This window comes from Vombatus ursinus, unplaced genomic scaffold (assembly GCF_900497805.2).
Source record: "Vombatus ursinus unplaced genomic scaffold, bare-nosed wombat genome assembly UNPS02001419.1, whole genome shotgun sequence".
In the NCBI taxonomy this organism is placed as follows: domain Eukaryota; kingdom Metazoa; phylum Chordata; class Mammalia; order Diprotodontia; family Vombatidae; genus Vombatus; species Vombatus ursinus.
Genome location: NW_020941197.1, coordinates 23,870,168 through 23,893,198, shown reverse-complemented (window position 1 = coordinate 23,893,198; position 23,031 = coordinate 23,870,168). Strand labels below are relative to the sequence as shown.

The 23,031-nt window shown below is 39.4% G+C and overlaps 1 protein-coding gene across 1 annotated transcript in view; it reads left to right on the top strand.

The window, feature by feature from the left end:
• The window catches only part of CCDC191 (coiled-coil domain containing 191), a 106,450-nt gene that overhangs the window by 62,328 nt on the left and 21,091 nt on the right, over window positions 1-23,031 (top strand). Inside the window, exons 9-13 of the mRNA XM_027868756.1 lie at window positions 5,026-5,272; window positions 14,172-14,623; window positions 15,019-15,131; window positions 18,133-18,215; window positions 19,439-19,540. Of these exons, the coding sequence (XP_027724557.1) occupies window positions 5,026-5,272; window positions 14,172-14,623; window positions 15,019-15,131; window positions 18,133-18,215; window positions 19,439-19,540 (997 nt within the window). The remainder of the gene's footprint in view (window positions 1-5,025; window positions 5,273-14,171; window positions 14,624-15,018; window positions 15,132-18,132; window positions 18,216-19,438; window positions 19,541-23,031) is intronic.

The following is a 23,031-nucleotide window of genomic DNA, read 5'->3' as shown; positions in this document are numbered from 1 at the left end:
ACATGGTCAGACACACTCTAGGGGAATGGGCTGGAGTGGGGAGAGACTTGTGACAAAGAGATCAACCAGCAGGCTATTGATGAGTACAGTATCAGAGAAAAAAGGAGTGTATGCAAGAGGTATGTTGAAGGTGAAATCAGCAGGCCTTGGCAGCAGATTGGATATGGGGGGTTAAGAGAATGAGAGATCAAAGATTATGAACTTGGGGGACTTGGACGATGGTGTACCCTCAACAATAATAAGGAATTTAGGAAGAGGGGAGAGTTTGGTGGGGGCAGGAGTAATGAGTTCAGTTTGGGACAAATGGAGGTCAAGAAGACTATGGGACTTCTATCTGATAGGTAGTTGGAGTTGGGAGTCTGAAGGTTGGCAGAGAGGTTAGGGGTAGATAAGTGGATTTGAGAACCATCAGCATAGAGATGATAATAGAATTCAATGAAGCTGATGAAATCACCAAGTGAAATAGTATAGAGAAGAGGGAGAAGAGAAGAGGATCCAGGACAGAGCCCTGTGGAATACTCCATTGGTGGATGTGACCTGGATAAAGACCAAACAAAGGAGACTGAGAAGGAATGGTCAGATAGGTAGGAGAAGAACCAAGAGAGAGTATTGTCACAAAAAAAAAAAAAAACTTACAGAGTATCAAGGAGAAGGGAGTAATTGACAGTGCCAAAGTCTGGGGGAGGTGTAAAAGAATGAGAACTGAGTTGTGGAAACACAAAGGGGATAACACAAGATTTAGCAGCTTCTATATTAAAAGATTAGAGGGCTTGGCATATGATGTTCCAGAAGTCAAAGGATCTAGAATTAAAACCAAGAATCACCTACCCGAAAAACTGAGTATAATCCTTCAGGGGGAAAATGGACATTCAATGAAATAGAGGATTTTCAAGCATTCTTGATGAAAAGACCAAAGCTGAATAGAAAATTTGACTTTCAAATACAAGACTCAAGAGAAGCATGAAGAGGTAAACAGGAAAGAGAAATCATAAGGGACTTATTAAAGTTGAACTATTTACATTCCTATATGGAAAGATGATATTTGTAATTCTTGAGACCTTTCTCAGTATTAGGGTGTTAGAGGGAATATATAGACAGGGGGCCCAGGGTGAGTTGAATATGAAGGGGTGATATCTAAAAAATAAAATTAAGGGGTGAGAGAGGATTGTCCTGGGAGAAGGAGAAAAGGAGAGGTAGAGTGGGGTAAATTATCTCACATAAAAGAGGCAAGAAAAAGCTTTTACAGTGGAGGGGGAAAGGAGGGAGGTGAGAGGGAATGAATAAATTTTACTTTCAGCGTATTTCTCTTAAGGAGGGAATAACATACACACTCAATTGGGTATGGAAATATATCCTGACCTACAAGAAAATAGAGGGGAAAGGAATAAGAGGGGGGGCATGATAGAAGGGAGGGGGTAATGAGAAGCAAACACTTTTGAGGAGGGACAGGGTCAAAGGAGAGGATAGAATAAAGGGAGGGGCAGGATAGGATGGAGGGAAATATAGTTAGTCTTTCACAAAATGACTATTATGGAAGTTTTTGCATGACTACACATGTATAACCTATATTGAATTGCTTGCCTTCTCAGTGAAGGTGGGTGAGGAGGGAGGGAGGGAGAGAATTTGGAACTGAAGGTTTTAAAAACAAATGTTAAAAATTGTTTTTACATGCAACTGGGAAATAAGATATACAGGCGATGGGGTATAGAAATCGATCCTGCCCTACAGGAAAATAGAAGAGGAAGGGAATAAAGTGGGGGAGGGAAGGGCATGCTGTGATAGAAGGGAGAACAGATTGGGGGAAGAAGTATTCAGAATGTACACCGTTGGAGTGGAGGGAGGGGAGAAAAGGGAAGAAAATTTGTAACTCAAAATCTTGTGGAAGTGAATATTGAAAAATAAAAATAAATTAATAAAAACTGTAAAAAAAGAATGAGAACTGAGAAAAGACCAGTGGATTTGGCAATTAATAGATCATTAACATCTTTAGAGAGAATGGTTGAATGATGACAAAAGCCAGACTGTATAGAGTCAAGAAGAGAGTGAGAGGAAAGAAAATGGTGGCCCCTATTATAGACAGCTTTCTCAAGGAGTTTAGTCACAAAAGGGAGGAGAGATATGAGATAATGACTAGTGAGGAAGAATGGATCAAGTAAGGGAGTTTTAGGGATAGAGGAGACAAGAACGTGTTTGTAAGCAGTAGGGAAGCAACCAGTAGACAAGAAGAGACTGAAGATCAGTGAGAGAGTGGGGGTGATTTGCAGAAGAAGATGGGATGGAAGAGGATCACCTGTGCAGGTAGAGGCATTTGCCTTGGCAAAAATAAGGACTACCTCTTCATGTGAGACAGGAGGAAAGAAAGAGATAGTGGCAGAAGGTATCTGGGTGATGTGAGACCAGGAGATAGGGAAAGAGAGAGCTCTTAGAGAATGGCCTAAATTTTTTCAGCAAAATATGAGGCAAGGTTATCTGAGAGGACAAAGGGAGGGAGAGCCATGGGTAGATTTGAGGAGGGATAAAAAGGTTTGGAAGAATCCACAGTGGTGAATGGGATAGTAGGTTAATTAGGGAAGTATAGAAGGATTGCCTTCCAGCAATGAGGGCCCATTTGAGGTTATAGAACATAAATTTGTAGTGGACCAGTCAGCATGGTTTTGTGATTTTCTTCAGCTTAGTTCAACTGCACATGTATTGAAACAGGTAGCATCAGTGGTGGGAATCATCCAAGCCTGAGGCTTGTTAGGGCAAGAGGGGTGATACAATATCTTATCACCACCAAGAAGAGGAAAGTGTAGAGTTGGGCTGATTCCCCAAGCGGTCAAGATGTAGAAGGGAGAGAGTGTAGTTATTACAGGGGTGATGGCCTGGGAAAGAACTGAGGGGTGAAGGATTGGAGGTCATGAGTAGATGAAGAACAGGGTTTGGGATTGCCAGACAGATGGAGTGAGGGAATGATAATAGATTGTGATCAGATAAGGGAATTTCAAAGTTCAAGAACATTTATGAGTGACTGAAAGATCCAGGGCATAACCGTGTGTCTGAAGTGGGTAGAGGAGTAGGTCATGGGAAGTGAGTAAGCTGAAGAAAGGTGATACTAGGGTTTTTGAGGGGGAGTGTGTAATATACTGAAGTCTTCTCATTTGAAGGCAGAAGTTATAAGGAGGAGAGAAAAACTGTGAGCCAGGAGCTGAATTTGAATTCATTGAGGAAAGAAGGGGAGTATCCTGGAGGTCTGAAGATAAACAGCTACCAGGATTTTAATTGAGTGGTAGATAGGAATTGAGTTAAGTGATGTAAGAAACTCAGTGGCTCCCTATTGACTCTAGAATCAAATGCTATTTAATCTGTATCTTGTCCTTTAAACTTTTTTTTAGTTATAAATTTTGTGGTGAAAATAATTATTGGTGCAGTAGTATATGTGTCTCACATATAAATAATAAATATGATAGATTTATTCATTTATGTGTATGCATAAGTATGCAATATTTAAATATACTGAGCCTGGAGTCAGGAAGACTCATCTTCCTGATTTCAAATCTAGCCTCAGACACTTATTAGCTATGTGATCCTGACCAAGTCATTTAACCCTGTTTGCCTCAGTTTCTTCATCTATAAAATGAGATGGAGAAAGAAATGGCAAACTACTACAGTACCTTTGCCAAGAAAATCCTAAATGAGGTCACAAAGAGTCGGAAATGACCGAAAAACGACTGAACAATAAATGTAAATATGTAGCATACTTTAAAATGCTGTAATGATGGGGTGCATGAGCAAAACATTTGGAGATCCCTTGGTCTCGTGTGTTGAACAGGGCAGTTCTAATAGACTCTACTTACCTTTAGAGACATTTTCTTTATCTGGCAAAGCTCAGGGCAACTATAATGTATTGTAACAAATATTTATTGAGTATAACACTAGCCTAGAAAATGGAGTATATAAAATATATGTAAGAAATGGACCCAGGTTTCATAAAGGAGTTGGACTTTATAGGAATTCAACTAAGAGAAAAGCTGTTCCCAAGGATAAATAATAACTTGAGCAAATGTGCCAAGCTGTAAGAATGTTATTCATATTGACGGGACAGAGAGATCTATTTTCTTTGTGAAGCTTTGGTCAAATTACTCTTGTTCTCTATTATTTATTTTAAAAGTATATTAGTAGTCAGTGTAATTGTTTTTCATTTTCTCTAAGCATTTTTACTATATCTGAACATCTCTTCCCTCTTATATCACTTTTTAAAAAATATTAGATGACCAGTTAATTATAAAACTCTTACCTATTCCTCTCTCTAAGGGCTATGACTAAGATGGGGCAACTGGAGCTTTGCTTAAGGATTTTGAAATGTAGAGGGTGCTGATAGCATTTGTATTAGAAACAACTGAGTTTAGCACCTAGTAAGCAATAATAATTGGTAAAACTAAGACATTGGCATATGGTGTACTTCCTGCCCCTGCCGCTACACCAAAAGTACCTAATCTTGCCTTATTCCATTCCTTCCCCCTCCTTGAACTCCCATTAGCCTCTTAGTGACCCAGACTTCTGCCTCTGCCTCTCCCCTACACACCATTAGGGGCCACTATGCTAGGCTTGCTCTCTCTCCAACTTTGTCATACAGTCGCAGCTGTCTACCCAGCGCCCACCTTCACTCTTAAATTTACACTCAAAAGTTGATTTCAGTATGCCTTTTATCCTGTTTGCCTCAGGGCATGTTTCAGGGGGCACTAAAATTTCTATTTACTATGCTGCCTTACCCTTCTTTTATTACAGGTTATTTCATGGTAATCACAAACTACTTTTAAATATGTTTTTATAACTTGTTCCAAGAAAACAATCACCCTTTTCACAAAGTTAATATCTTAATGGCCCTATACTTCCAGCAAGAGAATTAATCTGAGGGGATATATAAGACAATCCAAGATAGCACAGGATGAAAGAATGGGTTGCAACTGGGGTGGACATGTATTTTATGTGATTTCTTTATGAACATAAAACTGAGTTTCAACCCCTTTATGCCTTATTATCTAGAAAACAACAACTGGCAACAGATTTCAACCAGAGGAGAATTCTAAGACACTACTTTACACAATGGCAACACTTATATAGAAAAGAAACTGGAAGGAGACAGCTAGAATTGAAAAAAGAAGAAACTAGGAAGAAAATGGATGAGTTGCTGAAGGCAGCATCCCTGGGGAAGCTTAGTTCAAATGGATTTTGTGACATATTAAATGGGGAGAAAAGGAAGTCCCAAAATCCATCTACAAGAAAAGAAGAGGTATTTTTTTTACCCATTTATGTTATATTTTTGTATTTAAATTCTGCCTTTATATGACAGGTGTGTATGGTACCTAGAAGTCCAGGTCAGTTACCTTAGGAAATCCTTTCAACATTTAACGAAAGATTCCGGATTGCTTTGCCAAGTTCTCTTAAAAATGAAAGCAGTCTTGTTTAAGATATTAACATTGTTTAAGGTATTTTAATTCACTGAAAACATTGTCAAATTGTTAATTTCTTGGACTTAATCATCTCCAAAAACCTGAAACCAAGAAGAGAAAATTTCATCAACAAAGACTAATGCTGTTAAAAAAAAAAAGGCAAATGAAAATAAAAGGTTATAATATTCTACATAGGTAACCAAAGAAACCATAATATTCTCCCAGATGAAGAATATAACACGCACCAATGAGAATGTGGAATCTTTAGATGTTCGTTAATTATGTAATTATAGGAATTGATTTACTAAGAATATTTAAGTATACTAAGAATATTGTGCCTTGAAAATGTTCAGAATTATCAGTTGGATGACGGGTGATTTTCCCTAATTAAGCCAGATTGCTTGGCCTTGTATTATTAAGAACAATCTGTACCATTATGTCTTTCTTTTTTTTTTAATTCTTAGCTTTACAACTAAAAAAGTCACCATAATCCAAGAGAAATCTTGTGGCTGTACTTCAAGCTTTTCTTCAGTCTTGCTGAGTTAATAATATGTCATTACCGCAGAGTTTAAAAGAACCCTAAAACACAAACTCAGCTTGTTGCTAAATTATGTGAACAGGTGTCACTGTTCCTAGGAATAACTATCCTCTGACATTTCTGAAATGAAAAGTCACATGCAAAGGTCTGAATCACATGGTCAGTTTCTAGACAGCACATCTTTTTACCTCATTTGAGTCTTTAGAAAAGACCTTATCAGAAAAATTTTTAAGCACGGGGAGTGGCAGCAGAATGATTAAAAACTCCCTCGTAATCTAAGGCAGTTTATTGTTTTCTGCCTCTCTCTTACTACGTCAGAGGGCAGATACAAAAGCTACTCAGATCCTGGACTTTGTGTAATCAAAGCATTTTTGAAGGACAACTTTAATTACAAGATTATTTTGGCAGTAGATAAGTTCACTAGGGAGATTTTCTATCCTTTCCTTCTACCGTCTTCCTGGAACTAAATCTGAAAGCCCCAAGCTTTTGAATGAGATAATACATGTAAAGGTGTTTGACAAACATAAAGCACCATGAAAGCATACTATTAAATACCATGGTTACATGATAGACATGCTGAGTTAGCCACCTCTGGCTGACAGATGATTTAAGAGAATAGGGAGGCAGTTCAATAGAATGAAAAGAATTCTAGATTTGGAGTTAAGGGACCTGGCTTGAAATTTTGGCTTTGTCACAGACTACCTGCCTGATTTTGAGCAAATCACTCAACCTGTCTGGGCCTCATTTTCTCCATTTGTAGAATAAAGACATTGCACCTGAGCAATCTCTAAGCTTCCTTCCATTTCTAAATCTTGAATCTTAAATCTGCAGACCCCAGTGACCCCAAGCTTTAGACGCACATCCTATTCCTGAGGACTCTCATTCCCCAAGAATGTCAGTCTACTTTATGGTAAATTTGTAATTTTTCAGTAGCTTCACTTGCCCCACCCCCAATTTTGACATGCTGTTGTACTTTAATGATTCATTAATTCCTTAGAATCCCTTGCCCCATTAAACTTATGTCATTCCCAACCTGTGAATCCTCATTTGGTGTGCCTACCACCGTCTGATTTCTTACCTCTGGTTCCAAGGCTGCTGAGCATCAATAGAAATAATTGCAGAAGGAAGATGACTTCACCTACTGTACTCTCATGTCATATAACTTCATCTTGGCCCTTGATCCTGCTCCACAATCCTCTTACTCTGCCTTTATGGACTCTCTCTGTGACTCATTCCCCACACTTTCTGTTCCAAAACTCTTCTTTCCTCTCCTTCCCATTCTGAGCCTGCCCTCCCTCTCTCTCACATTTAGAGCAGACAACTTCACTAAGAAAACTGAGGCAATCCCCAGCCCACCTACTCCTGTCCTCAAAATTTCTCAAAATCATCACCTGCTCCCTCTTTCTCTTTGGTCATAGAAGAAAATGTACTTCTGTTTTTTTACTAACCCTTTAAGCCCTTTCCTTCCCATCTCCTCCTTCCAGAAGCTCTCTCTTCTCTTTCATGGATCGTCAATATCTCAAGTCTTCTCTTGACCCTTCTTATCCCAAGCAGCCACTGTCCCATTTTTCTTCTCACTGCCAAACTTCTTGAAAAAAACTGTCTCTGCTGAATACATCAACTTCATCACTTCCTTTCTCTTTAGCCTCTTGCAATCTGGTTTCTTGCACCCTTCACTCTGGTGAAGCTGCTTTCACTGAAGACATCCTAATCACCAAATTCATTGACCTTTCTTCAGTTCTCAAATATCTTGACCTCTTGGCAGCTTTTAAAACTGATGCATTTTGAAAGGCACCCTGATGAAGTGGTAAGAATGCTGAACTTAGATTCAGGAGAGACCTGCATTGAATCCCACCTCTGACACTTACTAGCTGTGACCCCAAGAACGTCACTTCATCTCTGTAAACCTCAGTTTCCTCATCTATAACTTGAGCAATATATATACATTAGTATTACTGTAGTATCCTCTCCAGCTTGTGTTGAGATTGAAATACAATCGTATATGAAAAACATTTTGTGAACCTTAAATTGCCATGAAAATATCAGCTACTAATAACCATTCCTTCCTATTGGATACTGTCTCTCTTTTCTTGACTTCAGAGATACCACTCTCTTGGTTCTTTTCCAACCTCTCAAACCACTCCTCTGTCTCCTTTGCTGACTTCCCGTTTCTGAACCCTTAATGTGGCTGTTCACCAAAGGTCTGTACTTTGCCCTCTTCTCTTTTGTGTCTACAGTCTCTCCCTTGACAACCCCATTCATTCCAGTTTCAATTCCTACCTCTAAGCAGATAACATATGTATATATGTGTGTGTGTCTGCATTTATGATTATGTGTATATACAGATATCTACAGAGAGAGAGAGATTTTTCAAAGTTAACAGTATTATGACCGAAGGGTGGAGTCCTTTCAGAGCCTTGGGCAGATCAGGTGAGGGGTGAGAACTTGGAACTGAAGAAAATGGTGATAAACTCCTTCCCCAAGGCTAGAGACCAGGCTAGAAATTTTATGGAATGGTACCCTCTCCCCACACTTCAGCAACCAGAGACTAGAAAGATAGTCTTCTGTTCCTGAGGATATGTATGTGCATATATGTATGTATCTGCATATATATATATACATGTATATATGTATTGTATATGTGTGTGTATATACATACACACATACATACATATGTGTATATGTATATGTGTATGTATGTGTGTATATACATACATATATATACACATACACACACACACACACATATATATATATACATACATATATACATATATACATGCAACAGAAAGGTCAGTCTTATAGCTCCAACCACTTCAGGATGTTTTCACATTGATATTCCACTTGCACCTAAAACTCTGCATAACCCAAGTTTCAGTATATATTTAGAGGAGGGAGCCTTCCATCTTGACATACACATCTCCTGCCTGTTCTACATGGGTATACTACCTGATCTCTCACTTCCCTTGGGATTATGATTCGGAGAGGTGGCCACCCTCATATCCCGTGTTTTTCCTGCCTGGCCTCCCCAGCCATCTGTGGGAAAGGGAAAAGTGCCATTCCATCTTACCAGTCACCTGTTGTCAAGGTATGGGGAAAAGGTACCATTCCATCAGATTTCCAGCCTGGTTTCCTGCCTCAAGGAAGGAGATCATCACCATTGCTTCTGTTCCAAGTTCTTGCTCCCTCACCTGAACTACCAAAGGCTCTGAAAAGACTCCACCCTTAGGTCATACAATTGACTTTGAAAATCTCTCTAAATTTTTCACTTAATTATTAACAAACTTCCAAATGGTCATACTCTCCATATCCCAGTGATTCTGAACCCCTGTAGGTCTACATTCCCCATCCCCCATTATCCAATTCCTTATTCCCAATTGCCTCAACCTCCTCCCCAAAATCTCAGCCAGGTACTTCCTGTATGTACCTTTAAATGTGCCTTGTTGAATGCGTACTCCCTAAGAAACAACCTTGATTTCCTCATAAGTTTTTTTCCTTTCCCATTCCTTCCGTCTTTTGGCTCTCACTGAGACCTGGCTCCCTCCTAATGACATAGCCTCGCTGACCCTTTACAGAACTGGCTGCACTTTCATTCATTCCCCTCAAATTCACTAGTTGAGGTGGAGGAGTTGGAATGTTCCTTGTTCCCCATTGCCGCTTTCAGTTTTTCCCCTTATCACCATCACTCAGTAACCTCTCCTCCTTTGAGATCCATACAATCCATACAATCCATACCTAGTACCCAGTCGAAATCCTGGAAGCTATTGTCTTCAGACCACCAAGACATTCCCCTTCCTTCCTCGATGACTTCAGTACCAGACACAATCTTTCTCTCCTCCCCAACTTCCTCATACTAGGGGATTTCAACATATATATTGATACATCCTCAAATACCTGAGTATCCAAGTTCCTCAACTGACTGATTTCTCACTTCAAACACCCACAAAGCTGATCATACTTTTGATCTTTCATTCTCCTACAAATGTACCTCCTTCATGTTTATGGACTCTGAAATTCCCTTATCTGATCAGTCTATTAGCTTTTCCACCAAGGCTATGCCTTCTCATATCAAACTCTGCTTGTCTGGCACACAGTAACCTCTAATCCCTCAAATCATCAGCTCTGAGGCCATCACCCCTACACTAGCCACACTCTCCTCCTTTCCCTATTGTGACTCCTTGGTGAACCAGTTCAACATTTCTTTTCAATTCCTTGCCTCTTTATCATATCACCAATTGTGCTCTGTCAAGCCTCAGCCTTGGATGACTCCCAGCGTTCACTGCCTTCACTCCTACACAGGTGCTGCTGAATGAAGTTGGAGAAAATCATGCAACCATTCTATCTGAGTCCATTACAAAATTTATATTACATGACATCAGCTAGGCCCATACTGCTGCTAGGAAATCTTTCTACATTTCAGTAATTAACTCATTATTCCACTGACCACAGTGGCTCTTCCAAACATTTCTTTCCTTCCCAAAACATCCCACAACTACTCTTCCCCACACTCAGCTGAGAACCTTGCCCCTTATTTTAAATAGTATTTTTTTCAATTACATATAAAGACAATTTTAACATTCTTTTTTATATAAAATTTTGAGTTCCAAATTTTCTGTCTCCCTCTCCTTCCTTCTCTCTAAGATGGTAAGAAATTTGATATAGGTTATATATGTGCAACCATGTAAAACATATATCCATATTAGTCATATTGTGAAAGAAGAAACAGAACAAAAGGAAAAAACCACCAAAAAATAAAGTGAAAATAATATGCTTCGATCTTTATCCAGATTCCATCAGTTCTTTCTTTGGATGTAGATAGCATTTTCCATCCTGAGTCTTATGGACTTGTCTTGGATCATTGTATTGCTGTGAAGAGCTAAGTCAATCATAGTTGATCATCTCACAATGTTCTTGCCCCATATTTTAGTGAAAAAATTGAGGCCAATCGCCAAAAGCTCCCTTTTCTCTCCTCCTCTTCATCTCATGTCATCACTCAGATGTCTTCTTGCCACTATCGCCTCCTTCACTCTTGTCTCACAAAATGAATGGTCCTTCTCTTTGCTGAAGTTAACCTTTCTAACCTGCACAAGCAATCTCATTCCATACCATCTTGTCCAGCAGATACCCCTCTCTGTCATCCCCATTCTCTTATCTTCAGTCTCTCCCTGTCTAGTGGCTGCTTCCTTACTGCCTATAAACATAGCCATGTCTCCCCAATCCTTAAAAAACCCTCAATTGATCCATTTCCATTATTATTCTATATCTCTCTTGACTTTTGTGGCTAAAACTGAGAAGGCTGTCTAGAATAGGTGCCTTCATTTCTTCTCCTCTCACTCTCTTCTTAACCCTCTCCAATCTGGCTTCTGATTTCATTATTCAACTGAAACTCCTCCTTCCAAAGTTACCAGTGGTCTCTTAATTGTCCGATCCATTGACCTTTTCTCCAGCCTCGTCCTTCTTGAATTTTCTGAAACATTTGACACTGTCACTCTCTTCTCCTTGATACTTTCTCTATGTTTTGTGACACCACTCTCTTTTTAGGTTTTCCCCCTACCTATGTGACCACTCTCTGGTCTCCTTTGCTAGATGTTCGTCCAAGTCATGCCTGTTAATCTGGGTGTCCCACAGGGCTCTATCCTAGACCCTCTTCTCCTTTTAAACTACTTCACTTAATGATCTCATCAACTGTCATGGAATGATCATCTCTGTGCTGATGATTCTCAAATCTGCTTATCCATCCCTAAATTCTGCCCTGATCTCCAATCTCAATGTTTGACTACTTTGCAGACATTTCAAACTATCCAATTTTAACCGTTCTGTAGACAAACAGCATGTCCAGAACAGAATTCGTTATCTTTCCCCAAAAACCCTCCCCACTTTCAAACTTCCCTGTTACTATCAAAGGCCCCATTATCCAGTACCTCAGATTTGCAACGTTGGTGTCATCTTCAGCTCCTGACTCTCTCTTAACCCTCATAGCCAATCTGTTGCCAAGGTCCATCGATTTTATTTTTGCAATGTCTTTTAAATAGACTGATTTATCTGATCCTCTGATATTGCCACTGCTATGGTGCAGAGCCACATCTCCTCAAGCCTAGCCCGTCGCAATAGCCTGATGACTATTCTACCTGCCACAGATCTTTCCCTACATCAGTCTATTGTCCGTTCAGCCACCAAAATGATTTTCCTATACAGATCTGACCTTGTTACCCTGCCCCTCCCACCTCACTCAATAATCTCCAGTGGCTCTCTATCACCTCCACAATTAAGTATAAAATCTTGTGGTATTCAAAGCCCTTCATAACTGTCCCCTTCTACCTCTCTACTCATTTTATACCTTATATCCCACCACATACTCTTTGATTCAGTGACACTGGCCTCCTTCCTGTTTCTCAAACAAGGCACTCCATCTCCTGACTCCAGGCATTTTTATGGCTGTCCCCGATGCCTGGAATGTTCTCCCTCCTCATCTCCACCTCCTGGCTTCCCTGGCTTCCTTCGAGTCCCAGCTAAAATCCTGCCTTCTATAGGAAACCTTTATAATACCTCTTATTTCTCATGCCTCACCTCTGTTGATTATTTCCTGTTTATCTTGTCTAGATCATGTTTGCACATAGTTTTTTAGGTGCTTTCTCCCCCATTAGGTTGTGAACTCTTCAAGGACAGGGACCGTGTTTTGCCTTTCTATGTATCCCCATCACATAGCACAGTGTCACACAGGAGGTGCTTAATAAATGCTTATCTACTAACTGACCTCACCCAAACCTATCATGGCTTCCAATTTCACTATTGCTCTGTTGGACCACCATTCTATCCTGTCTCTCCTGCTTGTAACATTTGATCTTCCCCTCTCCCTCAACGTCTTATCTCTAGTCAGTTACTGGATCCTGTAAGTTCCATCTCTGACATGTCCCTTTCATCAGTTGTTCCCCTCTTGCATTTCTACTGCCACTCCCCTGATACAGGTCCTCATTACCAACCACTGAGGATACTGCATCTGCCTCCTAACACATCTTCTGCCTTCATTTTCTCTCCTTCCCCTCTAATCTGTCTTTCATACTGCTGCCAGGATAAGCTTTATTAAATGTAGCTCTGGTCTTGTCACTTTTCAACTCAAAAATCTTCAGTGCCTCCCTATCCAGAACCCCTGGGTAAAGCTTGCAATCCTTTGTCTGACATTTAACATCCTGGCACCACCCGATTGCCCCCAGCTTGACTCTTTTGCTCTCCTCCACCTTCTCTGTTCCCCAACCAAACTAGGGTACTCTCAGCCACCAAGGATAACATTCACTCTCTTGGCTCTGTGCTTTCTATCACATTGCTCCTAATGCCTGCAATAATTCAACAGATGAATTATTATCTGTCTTTTAAAGCATAACTCAAATGCTATCACTTCTGTGAAGGCTTCCCTTCTTCTGCTGGGTCAACAATAGCCTTCCCCTCTAGCCCAACATAACTCTTTGTTTTGTAATTCCCCAAGGTTCTTACATTATACAGGTATTATGTAATAATAGTTATCTATATTTTTCTCTTATTTCCCCTCCTAGACTGCAGGGTTCTTAAGGGTAGGGACAGTGTTTTAGCTAAGCTTTTTAATTCCACAGCATATACAAGAGGTATTTAGCAAATGTGTGTTGAATAAATGAACGTTAGAACCAAAAAGCAAAGTGATATTTGATTTGCTAAGATATTTTTTAGCTTTAAAATATTTTAGAGGAAAAAAATCATTAAATTACCAATTTACTGCCAAATATCAGTAACCATATGACACATTCAGACATGGCACTATGATGACAGTGGGACAATGTACATAATAAAACTCCTGCAAACTTTGTATGTGGAGTTAACCCATCTCGTTCTCTTGTGTCCATGCCAAAACAAATAAGTGCAAATATTAGTTTTGATTGAATGTGTCCTTTTTCATATGTGAAGGTGACACCACAACTGACCTGGTAATGGATCTGCAGTGATCTCTCTCTATTCTCCTGTATCCCTTTTGTAACTGTTATTTTGATAATGGCCTGCCCAGGATTAGGGAGATAGCCAGAGAAAGCTGACTGGGGTCAATGGTACAACATGGGAGACAGTGGGATGGAGCTAAAGGCACATGCTCTGTGGCTCCTGAACACAGCAATGCCTACTGGCTTAAATGTATTATCTCATTAATGTCAAATGACCTGCAATGTGATCTTCCCTTTCAGGTGCCTGTGACCTTTTCCCGCGAGAAGCCTTCTGGGAGTGACGGTTGCATGAGCAGTCCTCCTTTACTCAAAAAACCCAAATCTGTCTTCCAAGTGCCCATGCAGCAAGTCCCCCCAAACTCCCCAGAGCTTCCTCGTTCCAAGACCCCAAGTTGTGAGTCCTTGCATCAGATTTGCAGCAGTCAGCAATCCAGAACTCCCAGCCAGAAATCTGTGTCCCCTTACATGGGCCATTTCCACCACCGCCACATTTTCCAGCAACAAGTTATTGAAGAGCAAAAGAAGAAACTCCAGGAACAAAAGAAAATGATCCTTGAGCTACAGGAAAACCAGAGGCTAAGGGAGGCAAGAGAAGAGGCAGAGAGGGCCACAGCCGTGACTGCAGCCCTCAACCGGCTGATGTCAAACCCGAGAGAGGAGAAGATGAAGAAGGGGTGCTACATCATATCAAAGTATGTCAGATGACTAGGCCACAGCCTAACTAGGCTGTTTTGACTAGAGGCTGGTTTCAGTTTGTGATATTTCTATCTGCAAAATCTCCTCTTTCTTCGGAACTTTCGGAAGAAGCAAATGCCCTTGTCTTTTCCCAGAACCTCAGAATTCATGCTCCCTTCCCTGCTTATTTTTTTCCTTCTTCCCTCTCTCTGTCCTTCCCTTCTGCTTGGACTGGGAAATGAGAACACTGTATAACCTCAGCATCAATAGTTTATAGGATGGGCCCCATAACAGTCTCGTTATTATTTAGGGTAGAGATTAGCTAAAGTTTACCGAATGCTTTGAAATCATCAGCCAAAAGGTTTTAGGAGAGCTAATTATTAAATCTGAATGTGTGTGTTTTTCTTTGCAGTTCACCTGGTCCATCCTCTGGGATTGACAGCCCTAAGACTGATTCTCAGAGTTTGCCTTATGCATCCAGAAAGAAGTCAAAGCAGTTGCTAACACCTCACCCCATTCTGAAAGGCAGGACTCTTTTTTTTTTTCCTCTCATAGAATGTGACTCAGAGTCTGTTAACTTTTAGGACCTTTTTTTTTTTGGTTTTTCCAAGTTGACTTTATTTACATTGTTGTAATTATTGTGATATATTGCTCTCTTGACTCTGCTTTCTTCACTCCATATCACTTCACACAAATCTTCCCATGTTTCACATTAGCTGTTCTTTCTCCTCACTGCTCCCTAACTACTACCTTAGAAGAGCCTTCAGGCCAAAGTCTAAGATTTCAAGAGGCATTATGGTAGATTGGGAAAAGCACTCACTGCATTTGGAGTCAGAGTTCCTGAGTGTGCATCCCAGCTCTGCTCCTTTACTCCCTGTATGACCTTGAGCAAGTATCTTAACCTGTCTTGCCTCAGTTTCCTCATCTGTAAAATGATAGGATTGGACTATAGATGGCCCCTAAGGTACCTTCCAGCTCTAGATCTTTGAGAATTCAATTTTAATTTATCTAGCTCTCTTGTTCCCTTCCACCACGCCAAAGGCCCTGAAGATCTTGAACCCTGTTCTCCGTGGGAAAGGGACAGAAGTCAGAATACTTAAGATGGAAAGGGACAGCTTTGTAGGATGACACAAGGCTGAAAATCTTATGATAGAAGAACGACTCTACCTGTAATTAAAACGCCTGGATTTGACAAGTCTCACCTCCTTCACTTATTAGCCTTGTGATTTTCCACAGGCCACTTAACATCCCCCCAAAGTTCAGGAGTTTGTAGGATCTCATCAGAACAGTTCTGGTAACCCTTGATCCCCTCAGAAACCACTGGTAAATTTGATTCATCATTTTGTGGCCAAAAACCACACTTTTGTAATAAGTTTATGACTGCAAAATGGTACATTTATACAAATGAGAATAACCTCAGTACCTACACAGATAAAAACTGGTCAAGATTGGCATCACACCAGAATCAAAATATCAGTCAGATTATGATGATTATCAAAATTAGAGCCTCACAGAATTTTATATTCTGCAAAATTCTGGGGCTTCACATGGGCATTCTGTGATTATATTGTGATTGGGCTAGCCACGTGTTGACTGGGGCAACTAGGTGGCTCAGTGGATAGAATGCCAGGCCTGGAGTGAGGAAGACCTGAATTCAAATCTGGCTTCAGAGACTTACTAGCTTTGTGACCCTGAGCAAAACACTTAACCCTGTTTGCCTCAGTTTCTTATCTGTAAAAGGAGCTAGAGGAGGAAATGGCAAACCACTCTAGTATCTTTATCAAGAAAACCTCAGATGGGATCATGAAGAGTTGGACACGACTGAAACGGCTGAACAAGAAGGGCCTTACAGGATTTTATATTCTGCAAAATTCTGAGGCTTCAGATGGGCATTCTATGATTATGTAGTTATTAGGTTACTGATTTTTAAACATTGTTACGGAGTTAAAGCCATGACAGGAGTTGTGGGCAGTCTTTTCAGTGTGATTCCTTGACTCCCTGCCATGCTCTGCCCATTTTAGTCTGAGTAATTAGGAAGAATCTGGTTGAGCACTTTGGGAATACAGAAACTCTTGATATGGATTTTTTTTTAAGTATTGTTTTAAGAGTTAGCATCTTTTTAATATTTTGGGACCAGAGCAGCTTTTTAAGAGTAGCCCTCTATTTTTAGCTCAAGATAGAAAGGAAGAGAGAGCACATTATTAGAGACTTAATGCTTTTTAATGGTTCACTTTTGTCATGTCATATATTTGCTTACTCAAAAAAGTTCTTTCCTTCAATCTGCAGCAGCGTTCCTATACCTCCTTTAGAAAGATAGGTACTCACTCTGCATTTATTTCCGTGTGTTTACACCAGTGTGGTATTGACCTGTAAATTTCCCACCATGTAGTAAAGATTTAAATTTTTGATCACTCTCAAAGGCAGAACCAGAAATGCTCTGTGTACCAGGTGAGGAGTTTTTTGTTTGTTTGTTTGTTTCATTTTTTGCTTATTTTTAACTTGTACTGGGATTTATTCGACCAAACTTATGGCAGAACCTCGTTTCTAATACTCTTTTGTTGGTGGCATGGCCAAAGAAACTGAAATCTTCTCTCAGCTGGCAGAGGTGAAGAGTATCTGGAACTCCCCCCTCGCACCATGAAAGCCTAATTGATGACAGATTTCTGTTAACAGAGCTTCTTACACATTTTACTTTTTTGGCTAGATATTTAGTAGACTGGCAAGAAGATGAGACCAACAGTCAACATCTTTCAGATGCCAGTTTTCTAAATGTCTGGTACAATTCCATTCCCTGCACCCATCTGGGTAATCTGAAATACAAAGTTGGATTAAAATATAGTCGTCATGACCCTAGAGTTCTTTCTCTGTCATACACACACAGATACACATACATGTTTTAGGATCTCATCAGTCAAGTTCTGGAAACCCTTCATCCCTCCAGAAATCACTGATAAATTTTTGCTATATGCACATGGACCTAGTCGCTATAATTATGTGCATATTGAGAAGAACAATTAGCAAGCTCACTAGAGGTAGGAGGTAGGCTTCTAGTTGTTTCTGTGTGCTGTAGTCATTTTGTTTAATTGAATCTCTCTCTTTTGATCAGAGGTATTACCGCGTGAAAATGTCAGGCCTAGTATGAGAAAAAGGCCAGTAAAAATCAAAGGTACTTGTGAAAACACAAATAGGTTTTATTTATGCAGGACCTGTAATCAAGTTGCAGACTCTTACTTTAGCCATTCAGAAATTTAAACAGAAAAATAATACATTTTTCTAATTGTTCTTCCCTAGCACAGATGTATATAGAAACATGTACAAATGTGTGTTTGTAATACACATATATGTATTACATGTGTACGCACATATATGTATATATACATATATAGAACATACATGTATGTATATATACATGTGTATAACATACATATATATATATAAGAAATCTGAAGAAAGAAATATCTTATAACATAAAGTGGAGGCCTTTATTTTGTATGAAATATTGAAATTCCATGTTACTGTTTTTCAGCTATGGAGGAGAGAGCTGCTCAGAGGAGTGAACGTAAGAAAGCCTTAGCAGAGATGAAGAAAAAACAAGAAGAAGAGAAATTGGTAATGAAATGGAAGGTTACTTGAGACAAGGAAAGGAGTGTGTAGGGTTTTGTTTTTTTAAATGAAAAACAGCTTTGTTTGCTTATCAAGCTTTTAGAGGCAATGATATTTAGGCTGGCTTTGGAAATAAAATCTTGCTTAGAAACAAGGTAACAACATATTGGCCAAATAGAAAAGACTGCTAATTCCATTAATTCTGTTAATAATAAAATGTACTTTAAGTAGGAGGAAACTACTAAATGAATGTTAGGAAATTTGAGGAATGTAATTTATAGGATTGCATTAGTTCACATCTTATAGCTAAACATACCCAGGTTAAGAACTCCTGATATAACGGATTTCCTCTACCACAATCCTAGCTGAAGGGTGATTACTACACATATCTTGGTGCTGTGAGCCAAGGGAGGCCTATAACAAGAAGGCCTATGTACGTGCCAAGAGAAAAAGAACCACTATTATAGACAAGTTTCTTGGTAAAATGAAATGATGATGATAGGCTGACAAATTTAGAATAAGTAATAACTACACATCATTGAAAACCACAGTCTCCAAAAAATTAAAATTGTCAGTCACCAAAAGGGCAATGGACAGGGGTATGGTGGGCATGAATAGGTTATAGCACATCGTGAAGAATTGTGGGACTGAAGAATTGTAAAGGATGTCTTCAGAGTAATAAGTAACCAAAAAAGATCATTTACTGAGAGCCACAGGAAGAACAGAGGGAAATCCTACATGTATGGTTTGCCACCATGCGATGTTGGCCCCTATGGCCCCTGGCACACTAGATTTGTGATGGAGGAATTGCCATATGGATGACACAATAAATCTCCTTCAATAAAAGAAGACATTTTTTATACAGTATATAAGTCAGATTCTGAAAGTCATAGGTAAAAGCTGTGAAAGTGGATAGTTTATGACCAAAAATTAATTGTCTATCCAAGAGCATAAATTGATCCTTTCAGAAAGAAATCCACTTTCACCCCCATGATGACATTAAACATCACTTTGTTGCTCCCTTTGTATTAAGTAGGTTTCTCAGATCTCTTTTAGTTCTAAATCTTATAATTCTGTAAATATAGGTTTCTCTCAGAGACAGTGGATATCTTGGTGGGGAAGAAGCAGGGAAATGATTTTTCCAGTCTAATAAATCCAATTTCTTTGCAAAGGTCACAGGTAAAAAATTGGGGAATCTGGTTCTTTCTATGTATTTTCCCCTTAAATAGGCTCAGTTGAAGGCTCAAGAAGAGGCACGTCAGAGAAAAGAAGCCGAAGAAAAAGAGATCCAACTTGAAAAGAGGCGAGAAGAAAAAAGACTGAAGAAAATGGTGAGTGGAGCATAGCCATCAATCAGTACTTATTGAGGACTTCTGTGTCCTCATGTAACCAATATAACATATAAGCAATGAGGAACTTCAGAGAAGAACAGAAATAAAAGATGTCATCAGGGAATGTATGATAGGTAGAGAAGAGGGCTGGTTCTGTGGCAAAAGTGAAGAGTAACCGATGGACAGCCAGAGTGCTCCACTGCTATTCTCATAATGTCAGGGAGAATTGTGGAAGGCCTCAACTAAGGAATTATTCAGGAAATGGGCTTAAAGAATATGTGACCAGAAAGCAAAGAAAGAAAGAAAGAAAGAAAACTAGGCAGGTAGTAAGAGTGAAGGCATAAACCATAGAGAGTTCACAAGCTCTCTTGGTTTCCACACAATGTCAAGAAACGTAGGGGAACGCTGCCTGAGTGGAGCCCCGGTGGCAGAGTTATGGGAGGACAGCATGGGCAGGCATAGATAGATTACCATTTGAATCAATAGAGTGACTACAGCATCAATGAAATCACCAAGCCATTGCAGTATTTGCTCACTTGTGGTTGGTTGATTGATTGTTGTCCTTCTTTCTCAAAGAGGACCAAAATGATATCTCTATGTTAGAGTCAAGTTACAGCGTTCCAACTGCAGCTAATCAGACTGATAATGCGAGCTCAGAATGCTCCACCACAGTTCGGGCACAAGTAGTCCATGTGAAGATTTGGGGTGGATTCTCTAAATTTGCACATCTTGCATTTCTTTTGAGTTACTTCAATTCTACTTTGCTCATACAACACAGCGCTATTTTTGATCAGGGCCATGCTGGGCAGTACTGAGCCAGTATCTCCCATGTCATGCAATCAATTCCAAAGTTCTTCAGAGAGACCTTGAGAGTATCCTTGTATCACTTCTTCTGATCACCATGTAAGGGGTTGCCTTGTGTGAGTTCTCCATAAAATAGTCTTTTAGGCAAGTGTACATTTGGCATTCGAACAACGTGGCCAGCCCATGAGAGTTGAAAAATACATTTCTCACTTATATACATGTTGTAAAATCCCCAGTATAGTATAAGCTGCTTGAGAACAGAGACTTTTCATTTTTGTCTTTGCATTTGTAGTGCCTAGCCACAATGCCCTGAAACACAGTAGCCACTTAATAAATTGCCGAATTAAGTTGGATTGGGGAGTTCATACTGTTATTCTTATAGAGACAGATCAGTTCTGTAGAGATTTTTTTTTAATCAGACTTGTTGTAGCTGATATATTTCCTGCAAATCTTTTTTTCAAAACCTAGGCTTTTTTTCTTTTAAATTTAGCCTTTTGTCTAGCACTTTTTAGTAGTACAGATATCACTTTAAATAAAACCAACCCAACTTTAACTTTTTTCCTCTCTTTTCTTCTTTTTTAATTACATATAAAATAAAATTTTAACATTTGTTTTTAAAATTTTTGAATTCCAAATTCTCTGTCTCCCTTCCTCCTCTCCCTCTCCTTGAGGAGACAGGCAATTTGATATAGATTATATATATGAAGTCCTGAAAAACATATTTCCATATTAGCCATGTTGTAAAAGAAAAACAGACCAAAAAAAAAAAAAAACACCCAAGAAAAATAAAGTGAAAAGTATGCTTCAATCTGCATTCAGACTCCATCAGTTTTTTCTCTGGAGGAGAATAGCATTTTTCATTCTAAGTTCTTCAGAATTGTCTTGGATCATTGTATTGCTCAGAGCAGCTAAGTCATCCACAGTTGATCATTGTACAATATTGCTGTTACTGTGTACAATGTTCTCCTGGTTTTATTTATCTTATTTTGTATCATATAAGTCTTCCCAGATTTTTCTGAAAGCATCCTGTTCATAATTTCTTATGGCACAATGGTATTCCATTACATTCATATACCACAACTTATGCAGCAATTCCCTAATTAATGGGCATCCCTTCAATTTCTAATTCTTTGCCTCCACAAAAAGACTGCCATAAATGTTTGTACATAAATGTCTTTTTCCCTATTCTTTGATCTTTTGGGGATACAGATCTAGTAGTGGTATTGCTGGGCCAAAGGGTATAAACAGTTTTAAAGCCCTTTGAACATAGTTCCAAATTGCTCCCCAGTATGGTTGGATCAGTTCACAACTCCACCAAACAGTGTATTAGCGTCCCAATTTTTTCACATTCCCTCCAACATTTGTCACTTTCCTCTTCTGTCGTATTAGTCAATCTGATAGGTGCAAGGTGGTACCTGAGAGTTGTTTTAATTTGCATTTCTCTAATTTATAGTGATTTAGAGCATTTTTTTAAAGTATGATAATAGATAGCTTTGATTTATTCTTTTGAAAACTACGTGTTCATACCCTTTGACCATTTATCATTTGAGGAATGACTCATATTCTTATAAATTTGACTCCATTCTCAATATATTTGAGAAATGAGGCCTTTATCTGAGAAACTTGCTATAAAAACTTTTTCCCAGTTTCCTGCTTTCCTTCTAATCTTGGTTGCATTGGTTTTGTTTGTGCAAAAATTTTAAATTTAATATAATCAAAATTATTCATTTTGCAATGCTTTCTATCTCTTTGTTTGGTCATAAATTCTTCCCTTATCCATAGATCTGACAGATAAACTATTCCATTCTCCCCTAATTTGCTTGTGGTATCACCCTTTATGTCTAAATCATGTATCCATTTTGACCTTTTCTTGGTATATGGTGTGAGATGTTGGTCTATACCTAGTTTCTGCCAAATTACTTTCCAGCTTTCACAGCAATTTTTGTTAAATAGTGAGTTCCTCTCCCAAAAACTTGGATATTTGGGTTTATCAAACAGTAGATTACTATGGTCACTATGGTCATTTACTACTGTGTATTGTGTACATAATTTTTTCCACTTATCTACCACTCTATATCTTAGCCAGTTCAAGCCTACCCTTCACCCTCCTGTGCCCTGTGCAGCCGCTGTGTCTGCACAAAAGCCAGCCTCTGGTGTTAATCTTCATTCTAGAACTCCTCTGTCACACGCCATTGTCTGGGGACCGCAGAAGATCATTCTTAGTCCCTGTCTCCAGTGCTGGGCACTCTTTCTCGTATGTAGCCCCCGAAGGAGGGGTCAGCACACTCCTTACTCCACTTGGTCATTCAGATCTTCCCTGGGTGGCTTCCCTGGTTGCCTCAGTAACTTCTCCTTTACAGGCCACTCTGTCCTTCCTGATCGTTACCCCGTGGCTGTCCTCTGTCTCCAAGTCACCTTTCTTTTTCAGTGAGTTCAGTACCTTTGGTCACAGTCTTCCTCTCCATATCAACACATCACCTAAAACATCCTGACCTTCATATACTTCTTCAGCTTCTATGACCTGCATCTGGGATGTGCCAGGGCTCAGTGTGAGCCCTCAGAAATCAGCAAACCATAGATCAGGGCTTGTTTTAATGTTTTGTTGATTGTCTAGACTTATGTTAATAATTGCAGATTAGGGGCAGCTAGGTGGTACAGTGGATAGAGCACCAGCCCTGGATTCAAAT